At 48.0% G+C, this 20,491-nt stretch overlaps 1 protein-coding gene across 1 annotated transcript in view; it reads right to left on the reverse strand.

Annotated features, from left to right (window-relative positions):
* Nucleotides 1–164: 164 nt before the first annotated feature.
* LOC131278959 (anthrax toxin receptor 2-like) overlaps nt 165–20,491 on the reverse strand; it is a 63,108-nt gene continuing 42,781 nt past the window's right edge. The window contains exons 11-17 of the mRNA XM_058299590.1: nt 10,289–10,358; nt 9,301–9,379; nt 8,390–8,860; nt 2,638–2,664; nt 1,260–1,343; nt 335–427; nt 165–218 (exon numbers count right to left, since the gene is read on the reverse strand). Coding sequence (XP_058155573.1) covers nt 165–218; nt 335–427; nt 1,260–1,343; nt 2,638–2,664; nt 8,390–8,860; nt 9,301–9,379; nt 10,289–10,358 — 878 coding nt within the window. The remainder of the gene's footprint in view (nt 219–334; nt 428–1,259; nt 1,344–2,637; nt 2,665–8,389; nt 8,861–9,300; nt 9,380–10,288; nt 10,359–20,491) is intronic.

The raw sequence follows: 20,491 nt of genomic DNA on the forward strand, positions 1-20,491 counted from the left end.
GACGCGTCCAGAGAGGGTCAGGCACCCCCGCTGAGCCCCAAGAATCAGCATGAGCTCGGGAGTGGAGCCTGGTGGCCTGCGTGCCTGCTGGGGTGGTGGTCACTGTGCTAAGTGTCAGAATCTGGAACAAGACACCCTTTTGGCATGGGGGGTCAGTGGCTCGTTTAGGGGACAAGTTCCCAGGTCGGGTAGGCTACACCAGGAGCCAGGAGAGGTCCCTGAGGGGGCAGTTGGGGGGTGCGGGGAGCTGGGCAGGAGCCCACAGTCTGCAGGGAGGCCTGAGCTGGGGTGGAGGAGGAGGGGGCAAGCAGGGGCCAGGTGGGAGGTCCCGTACCCAGCTCGGGGGCAGGTTCTGATATGGGGGTGGGAAGGGCAGAGAACAGTCCAGAAGGAGCCCTGGGCCAGTGGAGGGCAGCACCTGGCTGGCCTGAGCCACAGGGCGGGGCGGGTCTGGGCCAAGCAGGCCGAACAAGTCACTGTGTCAGGACAAGGGCAGGGCTGGCTGTTCCAGTGCTTTCCAGGGCTGCAGAGGAGCATGGAGCAGACGCAAGTGCAGGACGGAGGGGCCCAGCCAGCAGGAGGTTGGGGCTCTTGTCCTCCAGGTGGCCCTTTCACCCCAGGACCCTCGGCCTGGCAGGGCTCTCCCGACCAGGTGGGCAGCAGCGTGTCCAGGGAGGGGTGAAGGGCTGAGACTTGGGCTCCCAGGACTCAAGGCCCAGCCCTGGTCACTCAAGGATGGGGTCTTGGGGCTCCTCCTCCCTGCAGCCCTGCACCCTGTGTCACCAGCCACGCAGCCTGCAGCTCTTGTCCTCATTCTGTCAAAAAGGCTGCTGCTGGGCTGGGCACAGCTGCGGTGTCTCCAGAGAATTGAGAAGGTGCTAACAGCGGCTGCTCAGCACGTCTCTATTTCTCTGACTCATTCACCCCTCTTTGTGGCTCAGGCTGTTTTTCACCCTCCACTGCTGGCTGGGGTTTGAAACTTGAGCCACACCTGAGCTGAGGAAACCTGGGTGGCAACCGGTTACCTGCCTGATGTGGGCTGCCTGCCAGCACCCAGCAACCAGGTGGGGCAGGGGCAGCTGGGCTCGGTCGACTTGGAGTGCCTGGGACACTGACCCCCAGCTTCGTGCCCTCCCCTGGCCCCTGGCACCCAGGGAGGAAGCAAAGTGCCCTGGACCCTGGACTCCCCCAGGTGGAGCCTTCCAGCAGGGCCTCTGCACCTGAACCATCACCCTCTCCCCTGCCCCAGCCCTCCTCACCTCCATTTGCCTCGCATGCCCAGTGTCCGGGCAGTCACAGCAGCGGGTAATCATCATGGGGCACGGCGGGCTGCAGCACACTGTCTGTAGGAAGAGAAAGCGCCTGCTCCAGGGTGGCACAACAGGGGTGGGGGGGGCTGGTGCTGCCACTCAGCCGATGTTTGTGGGGTGAATAAGGAACAATCGAGTGAGGGACCCCGGATTCCATCCACAGCCCGCGCCTCCAGGGAGCATCCTCTGGGGCAAACAAGACGGCATCTGGCTCGTCCCCAAAGTGCTGCAAAGCTCCCCTGTCCCCTCGCTCGTCTGATGCCCCCATTGGCAGAGCCTCGCCTTGAGGCTGTGCCCTGTGTGAGGCTTGGATTGAGGGCCCCAGAAGAGAGGGGTTCACGCCTGCAGCCGTGCTCTCTGGGGGGAGCCGTCTGTAACAGGACTTGCCCAGGACGTCACTATTGGAGGGGTGGTCAAAGAGAAGCGGGGGCTCTGTACACTCCAGGAGCCTCATGAAGGAGGAAACGTGACTCGGGAGGAGCCTGAAAGCAGAGGATGGAGGGGACCAAGGATGGCGCCATGTGGCCGAGGCACGAGGCCAGCCAAGGACCCCAAGCCCTGCAGTGGCTGGCACTGGAACCCTGCGGATCCGGGAGAAAGCTGGACTTCTGGCCTCCAGACCAGAGACAGTGACCTCCGGGTTCAAGCCACCTGGTGCATGGCATTTGTCAGAGCTGCCCTGGCAAATGAAGACACCACGTGCTGGGCCAGCCAGGGGTCCGCGCATGGGCAGGGGATGCCCCTCAGCCACCGGGCTCCAGCTTTGAAAGCACGACCACCCCAGGCCCACCTGGCCCCACGGCTGCTGCCCTGAACCCGGCCCTGGGCTCCCCCGGGTGGGTGCCCCTTGCAGCTCCATGCCAGGTAAGCTCCCTCACCCACCCTCAGCCCTGCAGGCCCCAAGGGCTGACCTGGCCAGGCCCCTCTGCCCACCAGGAGACCGTGATTAAGAAAAGGGCATGGCAGATCCCAGAGCTGGGTCCTTGCAACATGAGGCTCCTTTTCCAGAAGCTTCCCTGAGTCCTGGGCAAGTACCATCCTGCCAGCCAGCAGGGGCTCAAGTGCCCCACCTGTCTCAGGAGGGTCCATGGCAGACCCCCCACAGGCTGCCCACACTGCCCCTTTGGTGGGAGCCTGGAAGGGGGACACCTGGCTTCCCTAGCAGCCTCCAACCCCCCCCACCCCTGCGCCCCCCTCCTCCTGCTCTGCAGGCTCTTGGCACAGGCAGTGGAGCTCCTGGGGTGGGAGCGGACCCCTCCATGGGCCTCAGGAGGCTCGGTGCATGGCAGATGAGCTCACAGGAAGTCAGGACGCACTTAGGACTTACCCTACATGGGTCCGGCTCCCTTTTACACTAGAAAGTTAAAAAGACATAGCCAAATAAGATTAATAAGAAAATGAAATAATACTAGTATTTAAAATAACAAGTGGTTTTTAATTGTTGCCACTATGAGTATATCCAAACATTACCTTGCACCCTGGACATATGTTCTGTACAGCTCCCTGTCAGTCATATATCATCTGTCATTGGTATCCCATACCAGTATCCCTCCATTGCCATTGTTGAAACACTCTGTGATCCAGAACTCCCCGAAATTTGAAGCCCAATATAATGTCATGGTCCCTTACTAGGGAATGGCATATAGCGATGAGTTTAAAGGATAGATAAAGAACTTGGATAAAGTTAGATAAAGAACTTAGATAAAGAATGTTGACTTGAAAAAATTTCCACATCCTATTTTTTTCTTTTTTTCCCCCCCCCCCCCTAATTATTCAGCTTTTCTTCACAGGAGTCCTAGACCACAGCAATGTATATATATAATATACAGCACTCCCACACATCCACCAGAAAACCTTTTCCCTTCCACAGTGATACTCTTACGCCCTATTCATATCATATTTACTTAAAGTGATGTACAGAGTCTGAGACATTAGCTTTCTAACAAGGTGACATCTGTGTTTACATTATGGTGCATACTTTAGGATACACAGTTCTTTACATTTTTAGTTATCCTATGTTTTACATTATGGTTTACATTATCAGTCTGTCATCTCCTATATGTTATGGTGTAATATTACATGTTTTATATTTATCCTTGTGTACTCTCAAGAAAACCACAGTAGGGGGGGTACTGGGTTCCAGGCCAGTGGTGCTCTGTCGTGGTCCCTAGGGGAGCAGCGACAGTCTCCCAGGTACAGTGGTGGGGACCGGGAGGGAGTGAGGGTTCAACAGTGAGCCTCTGATACTAATGACTATGCTTGTGAGCTGATAAACCCAAAATAATAACAAGGCCTAGAGCAACTTTGTGCCTGGGAATTTCCTTCTGTCAGCCTTCATGTTACTCAAATGTGGCCAGTCTCGAAGCCAAACTCAGCATGTAAATGCAATGCCTTCCCCCCAGCGTGGGACATGACACCCGGGGATGAGCCTCCCTGGCAACGAGGGACCACTATCAACTACCAACTGATGATGCAACTGGAAAATGACCTTATACGGAAGGTTCAATGCGGATCAGCAGAATATCCATGTCTACATAAAATACCATGACTTTAAAATGCTGTTTGACCTAAAGTAAGGGGGAAATGGAAAGGAGAAATGAGTTTATATGGCTACGAGTTTCTAAAAAAGAGTCTGGAGGCTGGCAGAAGGTTTGCCCTCATGCACAACTGAGCAGAGTCAGAGAGACAGATAAAGCAGATACAACCCCCAGATATTGGTTCCTTTGAGGGCTAAAGAGACCCATGGGAGTTATGGTCATGGCCGATGGGGTTAACTACCAGGGCAGATGGCCCCTCTTTGGAAATGGTGTTTATGTGTGATGAATCTGGACTCAGATGGGATCTCCCTTCATAAGACTTTCATGCTAATGTGCTGGAGGTGCAGTTAATGTTGGGGTTTAAGATATATTTAGGGGATTTGAATCTCTGGACTGACAATGTGATAGCCAGATCCTGAGCCTCAACAGACTCCAGCACCTACAATCGGATTTATTGGACTTACCACACTCAGCTAAGATGGAGGTGAAGAAGGACAACCACCACACCATGGAGCCTAGAGTGATTACAACTGAAAATGGGAGGATTGCATCCAGCATCCAGGTGGAATCTGAGCCTCCTCTTGACATAAAGGTGCAATGGACACAACCAATCCAGTGTCCACATAGAAGAGGTGGCATTGGATTGGGAAAAGTGGACATAATGGACAAAGGGTATGGGGAAAGGCAGGAAGAGATGAGAGGTGGAGGCGTCTTCGGGACATGGAGCTGCCCTGGATGGTACTTCAGAGGTAATCACCGGACATTGTAAATCCTCACAGGGCCTACATGATGGAATAGAGGAGAGTATAGGCCATGATGTGAACCAATGTATATGAGGTGCAGAGGTGCCCAAAGATGTACTTACCAAATCCAATGGATGTGTCATGATGATGGGAACGAGTGTTGTTGGGGGGGGGGAGAGGGGGGGTGGGGGGGTGGGGTTGAATGGGACCTCACATATATATTTTTAATGTAATATTATTACAAAGTCAATAAAAAATAAAAAAATTAAAAAAAAAAAAAAAAAAAAAAAAAAAAAAATAAAATAACAAGTAACATACAAAAAAAAACTTTAAAAATTGACATAATATAAAAAGTTTTTAGACAGTGTCTTTCATCGCTGTAAGGTCTGTTGTCTTGTATGTACAGTAATAATTTCTCCTGTATATTCCCCCAGGACCTTATTTTTTCCACTTTATTTTCAAAGAAGCTGTAGGTTACAGAAATGTGGGAGGGGTCCACCTGGGGCATGCCTTGAAGGCATATGAATATGTTCAAGCGTTCACTGTCTGGATGGTTGAAGACCCACACAGTAACCACAAGAATATTGAATTCCCATCCTGGGGAGTGCTGCTGCATTCTCTAAAAGCATGGCAAGAATCTCCCAAGTACAAGGGCAGTGCCTAGTGAAGGAGGAGAGACTGTGATGCCAGGCCCTCGATATTGACGACCGTACTTACAGACCTGTCCTTGTGAATTTGAAACTTAGCCTAACATTATATATTGCCTAAGAGTTACCTCCTGAATGCTTCCATGTTGCCGAAATGTGGCCTCTCTGAAAGCCAAACTCAGCATATAAACACACTATCCTTTTCCCAGCATGGGACATGATGTCTGTGGATGAGCCCCCCTGGCACCAAGGGATTATTACCAACACCAACCAACAATGCCTGCAGACAAAGACCTTGACCAAAAGGGGGAAATATTCAATACAAATGAGTTTTTATGGCTTAGAGATTTCAAGGTGAATCAGAAGATCATTCCAGAGGTTACACTTCTGCGCATCTCAGCAGGCTCAGCAGGATCCCATTGACTGCCACGGTAAACAATGCCTCAAACAGCAGGGCTCCTAAGAGCTAGAGACACCCAAACACCAAAAGCAGCACAGAGCAGCTCAGGAGTTAGGCACCCTATCAGCTGGCCTTACTCTGGAATCTATGCTCCTCAGTTTAACAGACTTAGACTCTTGAATAGTTTCCCTAAACAAGGCTCCTCTGTCCCTTTTATTTGAAATATCATTAGCACTCTACTTATTAATTGTATGTTCCAGAGACTTAAAATCTTTGGTCCATCCATGTGCCAGTTGGGTCCTGAATCTCAGCAGAGTTGCAGCACCTACTCTCCAGCTCATTGGACTCATCCAGCACAACTGACAAGGAGATGATGATGGACAACGCCCATCCCAAGGAGCAGAGAGTGTCTGCAACTGCAAGCAAGAGAGTAACATCCACCTACCACCTGGGAAACAGGGCCCCTCTCAATCAGAAACTGCATCACCATCGTCAAATCCTCAAGACTGGGGAATGAACACTGGACTAAAGTAGACTTATTACTATTCTATTATAGACATTATTCTAGCAATGGAATGGAATGGAAGAACTTCTATCATTGCTATAAAGGCAGTGGCCACCAGAGGGTCTGAGGGGAGGGGGAGGGAAGAAGAGGTGTCACATGAGGGGAATTTCAGGACATTGGAGTTGTCCTCCAGGACAGGGCAATGATGGGTACAGGGCATTATGGATTTTGCCATAACCTACGAAACTGTGCAGGACAGAGTGTCAACTGTAATGTAAACTAGAGTTCATGGTTAATAGCAATGCCTCAATATGTGTTCATCAATTTTAGCAAATGTGCCACACTAAGGAAGGTTGTCATTGATGTGGGAAAGTGTGGGAGGGGGAGATGGTGAGGTTTATGGGAATCCCTTAGTTATATATTTTTTATGTAGCATTTATGTAATATAAAGCTTCTTTAAAATTAAATATTTTTAAAAAAGACATAACCTGTGCTAGAAGGTGCGGTTTGGGCTCAGCCTGAGCCCCTGGGAGAAGTGGGGACCCTGCTCAGAGCCGCGTGGCACAGACCGATGCCTGCGGGGCTGTGGCCAGCACAGCTGCCTCTGAGCCTCAGTTTCCTCCTTTGTCACAGGGACACCACCCCTCCCTGGAGGGCTGGGGCAGGCCAGGCAGGCTGAGGCCACCCCAAGCCGAGAGCCCTTTGTGGGATGGTCCCCACAGGCTTTCCCTCGAGTGCTCCATGGGCAGGGACCCACCTGCTCCTTCTCTGCCCCCCCCTTTCTCCTCCTCCTTCCTGCAGCCCTCGGGATGGGCCTCCAGCCCCTCGAAGTCCCCTCCTTCCTAGCCCAGGAGCACTCCTCTCTGTCCTCCTGCTGCCCTGCTGCACACTTGATTCTGGTCACCTCTAGAAAGGCCATGGGCACTGGAGCAGCCTGGCCCAGCATGCACAGCCTCCCCGTGAGCACCCCATGGCAGGTGGGGCAGGAGGCCAGGGCACCTCTAGGCTCCAGGGGGTGATGGAGCCTGAGCCTTGGTCAGTCTTGGGAGATGCAACCATAGCAGGGGCGCTCACCTGCCTGTTCACGTAGCAGGGCACTCACCTGCCTGCTCAGGCAGCAGGGGCACTCAGGTGCTTGCTCAGGCAGCAGGGGCACTCACCTGCCTGCTCAGGCAGCAGGGCACTCACCTGCCTGCTCACGTAGCAGGGCACTCACCTGCCTGCTCAGGCAGCAGCGGCACTCAGGTGCTTGCTCAGGCAGCAGGGGCACTCACCTGCCTGCTCAGGCAGCAGGGCACTCACCTGCCTGCTCACATAGCAGGGCACTCACCTGCCTGCTCACATAGCAGGGCACTCACCTGCCTGCTCAGGCAGCAGGGGCACTCACCTGCCTGCTCACATAGCAGGGGCACTCACCTGCCTGCTCAGGCAGCAGGGGCACTCACCTGCCTGCTCACATAGCAGGGCACTCACCTGCCTGCTCACATAGCAGGGCACTCACCTGCCTGCTCAGGTAGCAGGGCACTCTCCTCCCTGCTCACATAGCAGGGCACTCACCTGCCTGCTCAGGTAGCAGGGCACTCACCTGCCTGCTCATGAAGCAGGGGCACTCACCTGCCTGCTCAGGCAGCAGGGGCACTCACCTGCCTGCTCACATAGCAGGGGCACTCACCTGCCTGCTCATGAAGCAGGGGCACTCACCTGCCTGCTCAGGTAGCAGGGGCACTCACCTGCCTGCTCACGTAGCAGGGGCACTCACCTGCCTGCTCACATATCAGGGGCACTCACCTGCCTGCTCACGTAGCAGGGGCACTCACCTGCCTGCTCACATAGCAGGGGCACTCACCTGCCTGCTCATGAAGCAGGGGCACTCACCTGCCTGCTCACATAGCAGGGGCACTCACCTGCCTGCTCACGTAGCAGGGGCACTCACCTGCCTGCTCACGTAGCAGGGGCACTCACCTGCCTGCTCAGGCAGCAGGGACACTCACCTGCCTGCTCACATATCAGGGGCACTCACCTGCCTGCTCAGGTAGCAGGGCACTCACCTACCTGCTCACATAGCAGGGCACTCACCTGCCTGCTCACAAAGCAGGGGCACTCACCTGCCTGCTCAGGTAGCAGGGCACTCACCTGCCTGCTCACATAGCAGGGCACTCACCTGCCTGCTCACATAGCAGGGGCACTCACCTGCCTGCTCACATAGCAGGGCACTCACCTGCCTGCTCACATAGCAGGGGCACTCACCCGACAGCACAGGTAGAAGAAGCAGCACAGCAACAGGAGGAAGAGCAGGGCAGCTGCGCCAGCCACCACGGGGATCCAGGGGAAGTCGCTGCTGCCGGTGCTGATGAAGCTTTCAACAAGTGGTGGTAAGGGTATCTCCAAGCCACGGGGCTCTGCCTCCTCACCACTGCCCTCGCCCTTGGGGGTCCCCTCCTGGTCAGTGCGCTCATCGCTGCTGTCCGCATCACCACTGCGGTACTTCGAAAGCCACTCGAGGGCTCTGGCTGCAAGATGCCTGAAGAGCTTTGTGGGGGGCTTCTCAGGAGGCTTTCCAGGGGCCTGCTCGGGGATCTTTCCAAGGAGGTTTTTTGGGGAGGCCTCCTGGGGCATCTCAGGGGCTTTCTCAGGGGTTTGCTCAATGAGGTGCTGGCTGTTGACCTTGCTTGGGTTCCCAGCCTTGCCCTCGGTGGGTTTGGCAGCAGGATTCTCCCCCTGTGGAAGGGCCACCATCACCATCCAGCCTTGGCTGCCAGAGAACAGGTGTGGCCGAGGGCTGGGCTGGGGCTGGGTGGCCCCCTCCCGGCTCCCGTCCCCTGGCATTCCACTCCCAGCTCCTCCTTTCCTCAGGTGCTCCACCTCGGGGGACTCCAGGGGGGCCAGGAGTCCATGGCCAGATGCCCAGACCACATCGGCAGCACCCAGGGCCACGGACGCCACGTGTGGCGGAGGCTGCCCCATCCCCCTACCTGAACCCCGACCTGGAGGGGTGGGCCCTGGGGCCCACACAGCCAGGGGTGCTGCAGGCCTGGACTCTGGTCTTGGTGGACCCCTGCCCTACCCACTCGCCCTGACTAGCAGCTGCCCCCCAGTGTGTCTGCATCAGAGCTGGGCCAATGGGCCCCATGACAGGGATGTCCCCACCCAGTACTCACGCAGTCCTTTCCTCTGAATTTGAGGTTGTTGGCGATGAAGGTTATGCCTTTGTTGAGGCTGATTTCAACGAAGATGGGCCTAAAGCACAGAGGGGGTGGGCCGGTGACAACCAGGTCTCCCCTGTGGCTGAACTTTGGCCCCCAGCTCTCCTGGGTGCAGTGACTTTGCCAGCAAGGCACTGGGGTAGTGGAGAGAATGGGGTGAGCTCTCCTTCCCCAGAGCACGAGGTCAGCCTGGTGCAGAGGCCCCGAGGGACACGGCCGGCCCCAGGAGCCCAGCATCATCTGTGCACCATGTGGCCATGTGCCACGTGAGTGGCAGCAATGGGGGGGTTCCCTGGGCTCCTCCGTGTGGGCAGGGCACATGGGCTCAGCTCCGGCGAGTGGCAGGAGCCCTTTGGAACCGGATGGGCTGAAGCACGTGCCCCAGAAGAAACCATGTTCACCACCTGCACCCAGTCCTGGGGTGTAACCCAGCGTCAGTGGAACTTCTGAGGACATCGTTATGCTGCGGTCAGGGGAATGAGACTGCCCTTAGTGCTGTGACTGAGGGCTTTCAAGGGAAAGCCACTTGGAGGAGAAGACGCTGGAAGTCCTTGGGAACCGGCAGAGAGAGGAGAGCACGTGGCCATGTGGTGGGGGAGCCACGGGACCCCAGGATTGCCGGCTGCCAGCACCAGAGCGCTGCCCATCCTGGAGGGAGCCAGCTTCCAGCCCCAACACTGGCAGCCAAGAAATCCCTCTTGTCAAGACAACCCATGGCTGCTAGATGTCCCAGCAGTGGGGAAACTAAGGCAGGCACCCTCCACCTCCTGCCATCCTCAGCAGAGCTGGGCCACACGGATCCCTGCTCACCCCCAGGACCACCCATCAGGGTAGGTACAGAAGGCTCCCCGGGTGCCCCGGCCGAGGGTGTCCTCACCCAGGACCCCTAAACCACTGCCCATCTGGTCTCCTGCCACAAGGGTCCCCAGGTTGGGGCACTTACTTTCCAAGTATCTGAGGTTCTACTCCAGGACAAGTTATGACATTGTCTCCAGAAGAGCTTGCTGCTTTATCTAAAAGAGAAAACCCATAGCAGAAGGTCAGTGCATGTCCATCCATCCACCACCTCCTGCTGCCCTCGGCCAGACAAGTGGACCCTGGCAGGGGGCCAGCCTCTCCTTTGGCCATCGTCTACTCTGAGAAATTGTGGGATCCCTGGCACTGGGCCGCCGATGGTATTTAACAGAAACAAGGCAGGCAGAGAGACGTTCTCAAGGCAGGAATGTTCTTGGGACTGGATGGGGAGGCAATCCCATAAAACAGAACCATGAACAAAATAAATGTCAGGGAGTGTGAAGTGCATGACAACAAAAACGGGGAAGGCACAGAGCACGGAAGTGAAGGGGCATCCTCTCAGAACGGGTGGCCTGGATCATCTTTTACAGGTACAATTTCTCATTTGGAGACATTACGATATTTGCAGATGAACTGACATGATGTCCGGGATTTGCTTCAAATAAGCAGCAGCGGGGATACTGACGTCACCAGCTTGGCATGGGTGGGCCATTACTGACAGCAGGTGATGAGTATTTCAAGTTCATTCTACGATTCTCACAACGATTGTATGCTGTTGAACCTTCACTAAAAATCAGGCCTCTCCAAGGAGGCAGTGCTTGCTTTGAGCCCCAACAGGTGAGGAAGCCATCAGGGAGAGGTCTGAGGGAGGAATCTTCCAGGCTGTGGAGGGGCCTGTGCCAAGGTCCTGAGGTCAGAACTACTCGTGCTTGTGCAGGGAGGAAGGGAGTGAGCAGGACGGGCAGCATGGGCTTTATCCAAGGACAGCGAGTGTGCCAGGGCCTGACAGATCCCAGGGTGGTGTGGACTTGAAGGCAGCAGGACTTTTGGTGGCTGGATGCGGGGAAAGCAAAGAGGCACGAGGGGGCCGTGAGCTTTGGAGGAGAGGACTGAGTGGCTATGGGTGCCATTTCCTGTAATGGGGAAGCCTGACATGGGAGGGGATTTTGGATGCTTTGGCTTTCCTTTAGCCTTTAGCCTTCGGTTACTGTGGGGTTTGGGACTGGGGCACAGGAGGCTGAGTGCAGGTCCACAGCTGTAGGGGCACCTCTCAGTCTGCAGCCTGCATGCTCACTGGCCCCTGGACTGGGGTGAAGAGCACTGCAAAGCCGCCCTCTGAGTGGGGCTTGGCCTCACAGTCATCCCCTAGGCTGGAGGAGCAGGACCTTTGCTTTCCAAGGCCCGGGCCCAGCTGCGCCCGGGGAGGAGGGTGAGCAGCAGCATCCACTGTCTCTCTGCAGGATGGAGGCTGGCTTTGCCACCACCTGCAGCCCATGAGGGCTGTGCTCAGAGCTGCTGGGAGTGCTGCCCTCTCCAGCAGAAGGACCCTGGAGGTGGCAGGCCAGCCCCCTCACAGGGGTGGCTCTTGTGGAATGTTTTCATTTCAACTAGGCTAGTTGAGTTCCAGGGAGATGGCATTGGAGTAGGCAGGCAGGGCTCAACTCTCTCACAAAAACAATGGAGAAAGGGCCAAAAGCTGTCCTAGGGACCTGCTTTGGGAGTCAACAGACCAGGACAGTGCTATGCAACTCCCAGGAGGGCAGGGGACAGAGAGATGAAGAACCCAAAACAACAAACCTGAGCTATCAAATGCCCACCATGGCTGGGAAGAGCTCCCCTCCCCCATCCCAAGATATTAAGCTGGGGTAAAAGCCTGGCTCACTGCAGCCCAGTGCGGGGGGAACAGATGTCCTCCTCCCTGCCAGCTGTTTCAAGGGAAAAGGGAAGGGGAGTCAGAAGGCTTCTCTTCCATGAATTCAGCCAGCAAAGCCTGCTGTGAATTTCAGCTCTGACTGCACCACACAGGAAAGTAGAGATTGAAAGAAACACTTCCACAGAAAGGTTTTCCAAGAAACACCATGTGCTGGATGGTCTGGAAATTGCATGGACAAAAACTGCTTTAAGGACTCTCTTAACCCCAATTCCTGGGAGAAAATCTGCACACCATTAGTGAATCCCTGGCCCGGTTTTGATAACTTAAGCTGGGTAATTTTAAAGACTCAGAATAAGGTGAACCAAGTATCAAAGAAGAGCTGGGGTGGGGCGGGGGGGGGAGGCAGCAAATAGGCAACAGAAGAAATTGGCTATCAGAGCAAATTGATTGACATATTCAGATGCCTAGACATGAGCAAAAAATTACAAGCCATATTAGGAAGCAGGAAGAGATGGCCCAGCCAAAGGAACCGACCAAATATCCTGAAGATATACAGGATTTAAGAAAATTAATGAATGATAATCATGCAACACTCCCAAATCACTTCAAAGAATTGAAAGAAAATATGACTAAAGGGATAAAGAGTATTAAGAAGACACTGAGTAAGCATAAAGACCAATTTGAGACTGCAAAGAAAAGTAACAGAGCTTATGGGAATTAAAGACACAATGGATGAAATTAAAAATAGAAAGATGAAGAGGAAGACCCCACATTTGAGGAAGAAAATGAAGAAATTGGAGGAGGTGCAGAAGGTGGACAGGGTAATAGAGACTTTTTTCTAAGGAACTACAGTGTATGATGTATGGATTTGGGGATGACAAGAATCCTTATACTGAGTCAGTGGATATTCTTGAAGACCTTGTCATAGAGGTCATCACTGAGATGACTCACAAGGCAATGTCAGTTGGAAGACAAGGTCAAGTACAAGTTGAAGATATCATCTTCTTGATTCGAAAGGACCCAAGGAAGTTTGCTAGGGCTAAAGACTTACTATGAATGAAGAATTGAAACAAGCTAGAAAAGCATTTGATCACACAAACTATGGATCTTGATCCTTTTTGTACTTCTTAAAGCTTCCTTATCTTCTGGGTCAAATATATATAGTAACTGCATATTTCCTATAGTAAGGTCCGGATATCTAACCATGAAAATGAAAGCTGGAGAAACATACAGGTTTCAGCCTTTATTTTCCTGTCTTCAATTTGAGTCTTTAATTGCCTGTCTTTATATTGTCATTGGGTTTTAATGATCATATATAAGTCAAAGTACCTTGCAATTCATGTAATTCCTTCTGACTTTTGACTAGATGATGAAGTAGTACTTATGTGTTAGGTGTCCTTTTTTGTCATTGTAGGCTATATTGTAGCTGTTTTATATGTGACAAGTAAATGGCACCTTTGATCCTGTGATAGCTGAGAAATGTTTTTTATATTTTCTTAAGTTTCTAGACAAAACTCTGATATTACTAATGAAGTGAACTGGTTTGTGTTTCTCTTAAGTAGATGATGATATAGGAAAATACGGTATTTTTAGAGAATGCTTAAGTGTCTTAAGTGGTCATTTGTTTTAATTTTCTTCACATAGCAAGAGTGTTTTGTTTTTTGAGAAACTAAGTTTCATGTAAATGCCTCAGTGTTGGTAGGCTTTTTTTAATTTAAAATCTTTGGGGTTTATACATTCTGTTTGTCAAGCTTTACAACTGAGTTTCCCAAGTCAGTTTAAATCTTCTAAAAAGAAATGCTTTCAGTAGCATGAATGGCATTGCTTAAAAAGCTGATGGCAGGATAAGCATTTGGGGTAGTGTTTTATTAATATATTTGTTAGTACTTGTTCATTGTGGAAATGTGTACTTGCCTAAAAGCATATGTGGCCACAGAAACCACTTGTAGTTCAGGATATACAGGTTGTGTGTGTATTTAACTATCTTGTATTAAATTATTATTGCACTTAGCTTAAAATGAGAGTTGAAATTGCATTTAAAGTGATCATTGAATGTAACTATCTGTGAAACTGACTGTTTTGTTTTGTGTGCTGCTTTTTCACATAATCTATAAATCAGTGCTTGGGGAAATTCTACTTTCTTAACCTATTCATACAAGGAATAAAGTATGAAAAATTAGAAAAAAATACATTAGAGGGAGGAGGTGCAAGATGGCAGCAGAGTAGGGTGCTCTGAGAGTTAGCTCATCCTACAAGGCAGTTGGTGATCTCCCAGAACTATGTAAAGCACCTGCTTGGGGGCCCTAGGAGACCAGATGAGCATCCTGCAACATCCTTGAAAGAATGGAAGGAGGAGACCTACCATCTGCAGAGAAGATTCATGAGAAGAGCACTCTACACTATGGAGGCCAGTGTCCATTCTCCACTGGTGGAGAAGCTGCCTCAAGGGCTATTCCATGGCTGAAGTTGGAAGCTCCATTTCCCAAAAATGGGGGAGGAAGAGATAGTTGGTCCCTGAATTCACGTAGTGATTAGTAAACACGGCTGGCTAAAATATAACCCTAAAAACAGTTAAAGTTTGAACCTGTTCAAGTTGGAAAGCACCCAGTAGCTGCCATTTTAACTCTGCAAAAGCAGATCTCAATACATTCAACAAGATAGAAATTATACCATGCACCTTCTCTGATCTTAATGGAATAAAGCTGAAAATCAGCAAGAGGTGGAAAAAGGGTACATTCACAAATATATGGAAATTAAACAACACACTCTTATATAATCAGTGGGCCAAAGAAGAAATTTCAATAGAAATCAATAAATATCTCAAAACAAAAGAAAACAAGAGCACAATATATCAGAACATATGAGAAGCAGTGAAGGCAGTGTTGAAAGGGAAATTGATGGCACTCAATGCTTATACTAAAAAAGGAGGAAGAGCTAAAATCAAGAAGAATAAAACAACAGCAAACTAATCCCAAAGGAAGTAGAAGTAATGAAATAACAAATATCAGAAGAGAAATAAATGAAATGGAGAACAAAAAGCAATACAGAAAATTAACAAAACTCATAATTGGTTCTTTGAGAAGATTAACAAAATCAACAAACCCTTAGCTAGACTGACAAGGAAAAAAAGAGTGAAGATGCAAATAAATGAAATAAAAAATGAAAATGGGGACATTACTACTGATCCCACAGAAATAAAAGATATCGTAAGAGGATACTATGAACAACTGTACACCAAAAAACTAGACAATGTAGATGAAATGGAAAAATTCCCAGGAATGTATGAACAACCTACACTGACCCTAGAAGATATAGAAGATCTTGACAAACCAATCACAGGTGAAGAGATTGAAACAGTCATCAAACAACTCCCAAAATGACAAGCCCAGGACCAGATGGTTTCACAGGTGAGTTCTACCAAGCACTCAAAGATGATTAATACAAATCTTACTCAAGCTCTTTCCAAAAAATGGAATAAGAAGGAACGCTACCAAACTCATTCTATGAAGCCAATATCACCCTAATACCAAAGCCAGATGTAGATATTACAAAATTTTTTAAATTGCAGACCCATTTCCCTAATGAATACAGGTACAGAAATCCTCAACAAAATACTTGCTAATTGATTCCAACAACATATTTAAAAACTTATTCATCATGATAAAGTGGGTTTTATACCAGGGATGCAAGGGTAGTTCAGCACAAGAAAATCAATCAGCATGCTATACCAATAAGCAACCCGCAATGCACAAAAACATCAGTGATGTTTCTATACGCTAATAATGTGCAGTCTGAGGAGGAAGTCAGGAAAAAAATTTCATTTACATTAGTGATTAAAAGAATCAGATATATAAAAATAATTTTAACCAAGGATGTAGAGCTCTTGCATTCAAAATCTACAATGCATTGTCAAAAGATATTTTTAAAAAGACCTAAATAAATGGTAGAATATTCCAAGCTCATATACTGGAAGACTAAATATCATTAAGACATCAATTCTACACAATTTAATATACAGTCAATGCAATCCCAATACAAATTTCACCAGCATTTTTTAAACATATGGAAAACACAATTATTGAATTTATTTGGTAGGGTAATGGGGTTCTGATTAGGCAGAAACATCTTGAAAAGGAAAAGCAAAGCTGGAGGACCCTCTCTTCCAGATTTTAAATCACATTACATAGCTACAATTGTAAAAAATATATATATATAGCATGGTACTGGCATAAGGACAGACACATATACCAGTGAATCCAAACTGATGGTTTGGAAGTAGACCCTCATATCTATGGTCAAGTAATTTTTGGCAAGCCTATCCAACCCACCCAGCTGTGGCAGAGCAGTCTATTTAACAAATGGTGCTGGGAGAATTAGATATCCATAGTCAAAAGAAAGAAAAGGAACCCTTATCTCATGCCTTATACAAAAATTAACTCAAAATGGATTAAAGACCTAAATATAAATGCAAGAACCATATGGCTCCTAAAAGAATATGTAGGAAAACATCTTCAAGACCTGGTGGTAGGTGGTAGATTCTTAAACCTTATACCAAAAGCATGAGCCACAAAAGAAAACATGGATATATGGGACCTCCTCAAACTCAAACATGTCTGTGATGCAAATGACTTCATCCCACTAAATGGGAGAAAATATTTGGAAACCACATATCTGATAAGGGCTTGATTTCCATTCTAAATAAAAGAGAGCATACAACAACAATAAAAAAAACATGCAATCCAACTTAACAATGGGCAAAAGATTTAGATGGACTTTTCTCCAAAGAGGAAATACAAATGGCCAAAAAGCACATGAAAAAGTGTTCCATATCACTAGCTACTAGAGAGATGTAAATCAAAACGACAATGAGATCTCATCTTACACCACATAAAATCGCCATAATTTAAAAAACAAAACAAAACAAGTGCTGCAGAAGATGTGGAGAAATAGGAACACTCCTTCACTGTTGGTGGGGTTGTAAATGGTGCAGCCTCTGTGGAAGACAGTTTGGCTCTTCCTCAGGAAGTTACATATAGAACCTCCATATGATCCAGTAATTCCTTTACTAGGAATATATCCAGAAGAACTGAAGTCTGTGGCACAAACAGAAGAACACGTGGCACACCGATGTTCATAGCAGCATTATTCACAATTGCCAAAAGATGGAAATAACCCAAGTTTCCAACAGCCAATGAATGGCAAACAAAATGTGGTATATACATATGATGGAATACTACACTGCATTAAGAAGAAATGAAATTGGGACACCAATGATAATATGGATGAATCTTGAAGACATTATGCTAAGTGAAGTAAGCCAGACACAAATGGACAAATCTTGCATGGTCTCACTAATATGAATGAAATATGAAGAATAAATTCATGGAGTTAAACCCTAGAGGACAGGTTATCAGGAGTTATGAGGAGGTCTGAGAAGGAGTACTGATGCTTAACGTATGTAGAATTTTTAATTAACTTGACCGTTAAAGCATGGAAATGGACAGAGTTGATGGTAACATATTATAGTGAATAACAGCTGGTTTATAAATGGGAATGTGGCTGGAAAGGGTGATCCAGGGATGTAAATGCCAACTGAAAGAAAGCTAGAGCTTAATCTAGGGACTAAATAACACAGTGAACCCATAGGTGGAAGAGAATTGTGGTTGATGGTACAGATGAAAGTGTCCTTCTGTGAGCAAGAACAGATGTACATCACTATTACAGGGTGGTGGAAATGTGGAGAAGCATGGAATAAATACAACTGCTGTGACCTATGGACTGTGGTTAGCAGGAATAATGTAATATTCTTGCATTTATGCCAAAGATTACTATGTTGATCATGAAGGAATATGGAAAAAATGTGCCAAATGTACACTATGGACCATAGTTGGTGGTAATGGTCTAATGATATTTTCTCATAATCTGTAACAAATGTTTCATTATGGTGTGGTGTGTTGGTGAAGGGTGAAGGGCTGTTGTACAGCAATTTTACACATATGCATGATTGTTTTATAGGTGCACAACTCCTGTAATAAATATATATTAAAAAATAATCATAGGGGGAAGTGGCTGTGGCGCAATAGTTGGGCTCCCATCTACCATATGGGAGGCCCTGGGTTTGCATCCTGGGGCCTCCTTGTGAAGGCAGTCTCGCCTGCATGCTGTGGAGCACCACCCAGCCCGCAAGCAGTGTGGAGAGCTGACTCAGGAAGATGACACAACAAAAAAATAAAGGAAGACAAAAACACAGAAGAACATGCAGCAAATGGACACAGAGAGCAGACAGCAAGCAATCCACAAGGGGGGAGGGGAAATAAAATAAATACATACAAACACAGAAGAATGTGCAGCATACGGACACAGAGAGCAGACAGTATGCAAAAGCCATAAGGGGGGGGATAAAAATAAAATAAAATAACAGACAAAAGCAGTTTATCAAATAATAATAGTAATAATAATAATAAGGTGGGTTTGGGGGGAAATACACCAAATATAAGATACAGACTATGGTTAGTAGTAATATTTTGATGATACTCTCATAATTTGTAACAAATATTTCAGAAAAATGCAAGATGTGGGGTGGGGTGATATATGGGGTGGGGTGATATATGGGGCTCTGTATAATGTCATACATGTTTGTTTTGTAAGTTCACAACTTTTACTACACACTGTTTATGTGTGTTCATGTATGAATGATATACACCAATACAACTGATAAATAAATAATTATAACAATAATAATAAATAATATTTTTAAAAATACATTAGAACTTCCAGAAAGATGGCAGACTAAAAACACACTGGACTCTCTTCTTTCCTTAAAAAATATCTAGACGGCAGACATAAACAGCTTGGGAAAATAATCTTCTAGGGTTTAGGACACCAGGGGATGACTGGACACTTCCCAGAAGAGAAAGGGGCAAGGGAAAATAATTGTGTCTACAAAACTATGCATTAAAAGCCATAGCTGCTAATGCCAGCACCTTCCCCCACAATATAAAAACTTTTGAATTCTCAGGCCTCTGGATTGATGGCTACAAATGGGGCCCTAGGGATCTACCTCCCCAGAAAAAGTGAGAGAGAAGGACACAGCCTAAGGCTGACCCAGCTTTTGACCCACAAATTTGGTCTGCTGTGTCCCATGGGCCCTTCCAAACCAGATGGGGCCACACCATTGTTTGTCTTAAGAGCTAGCAAGAGATTAAAGAGATCCAACTCTCTCAATCTCCCTCTCTACTCACCAGGACTGGTTTTTGAGGTCACAAAGGGGAGAGAAATTACTTCCCACCTGGGAAATGAGAGGGGGCAGCCAGCAAAGTTTGGAGAACTGCCCCTGAGAAAGTGTCAATTACAAAGCTATTAGCCTCCAGACAGGAAACTTTGTCACAATGATCCAGTCAATGTTGCAGCAACACACTTCAACTGGACATTGAAAGAGGGTTACCAAAGATCACCATCTGCTGGGTGACCAAGGATTTGCATGTGAGAAAATTAAAATTAAATAAGAAAGAGAGGCTTTTTTGGCCTTTACAATCTCCCTCCACAAAGCCCTAGGAAGCAGGTCTGCTCCCCATTACTGGGTTCATAGCCCAATTTGATCAACTAACCAGGACAATCCCAGAGACTCAGAACAGATTGAACCAAAAATCAAAGAATAGCAGTAACACATAGCCTCTTGCCACTAAAGCCCTATGAAAGAGGAAAAAAATTTAGCATCTGAGTAAACTCACTACCCTAATCAGATGCCTGGATATCAAAAATTACAAGCCATAGTAAGAAAATGTTAGAAATGGCCCAAGAAAAGGAATATATCAAAACTTCAGAAGAGATAGAAGATTTGAGACAATTAATCAATGTGATGAACACAAATTTCCAAAATCAAATTAATGACTTGAAAGACAAGGCATCCAAAGACATAAAGAATATTGAGAAAACACTAATCAGTGGCCGCCAGAGTTTCTGAAGGGACAGAGAGGGAAAATAGGTGCAATACCGGGTATTTTCAGGACATTGTAATTGTTCTGCATGACACTGCAGTGATTGGTATAGGCCATTATATATTTTGTCATAACCTATAAGATTGTGCAGGACAGAGGTTAAAAACTATAATGTAAATATAATCCACGGGTAGTAGCAATGCTTCAGTATGTGTTCTTCAATTGTAATGAATGTACCACACTAATGAAAGATGTTGTTAAGGTGGGAAAATGTGGACGGGGGAGAGGATGGGACATATGGGAATTCCCTATAATTTTTATGTGACATTTATGTAATCCAAAGCTTCTTTAAAAATAAAAATAATATTACAATAGAAGATACTGAGCTAACACAAAGAAGAATTTAAAAACCTGAACAGAAATGTAACAGAGCTCATGGGAATGAAAGACACAATAGGTAAGATCAAAACCACATTAGAGGCATACAACAGTAGATTCAAAATGACTGGAGAAAGAATAAGTCATATAGAAGACAGAATGC

This window comes from Dasypus novemcinctus, chromosome 6, assembly GCF_030445035.2.
Source record: "Dasypus novemcinctus isolate mDasNov1 chromosome 6, mDasNov1.1.hap2, whole genome shotgun sequence".
NCBI lineage: Eukaryota > Metazoa > Chordata > Mammalia > Cingulata > Dasypodidae > Dasypus > Dasypus novemcinctus.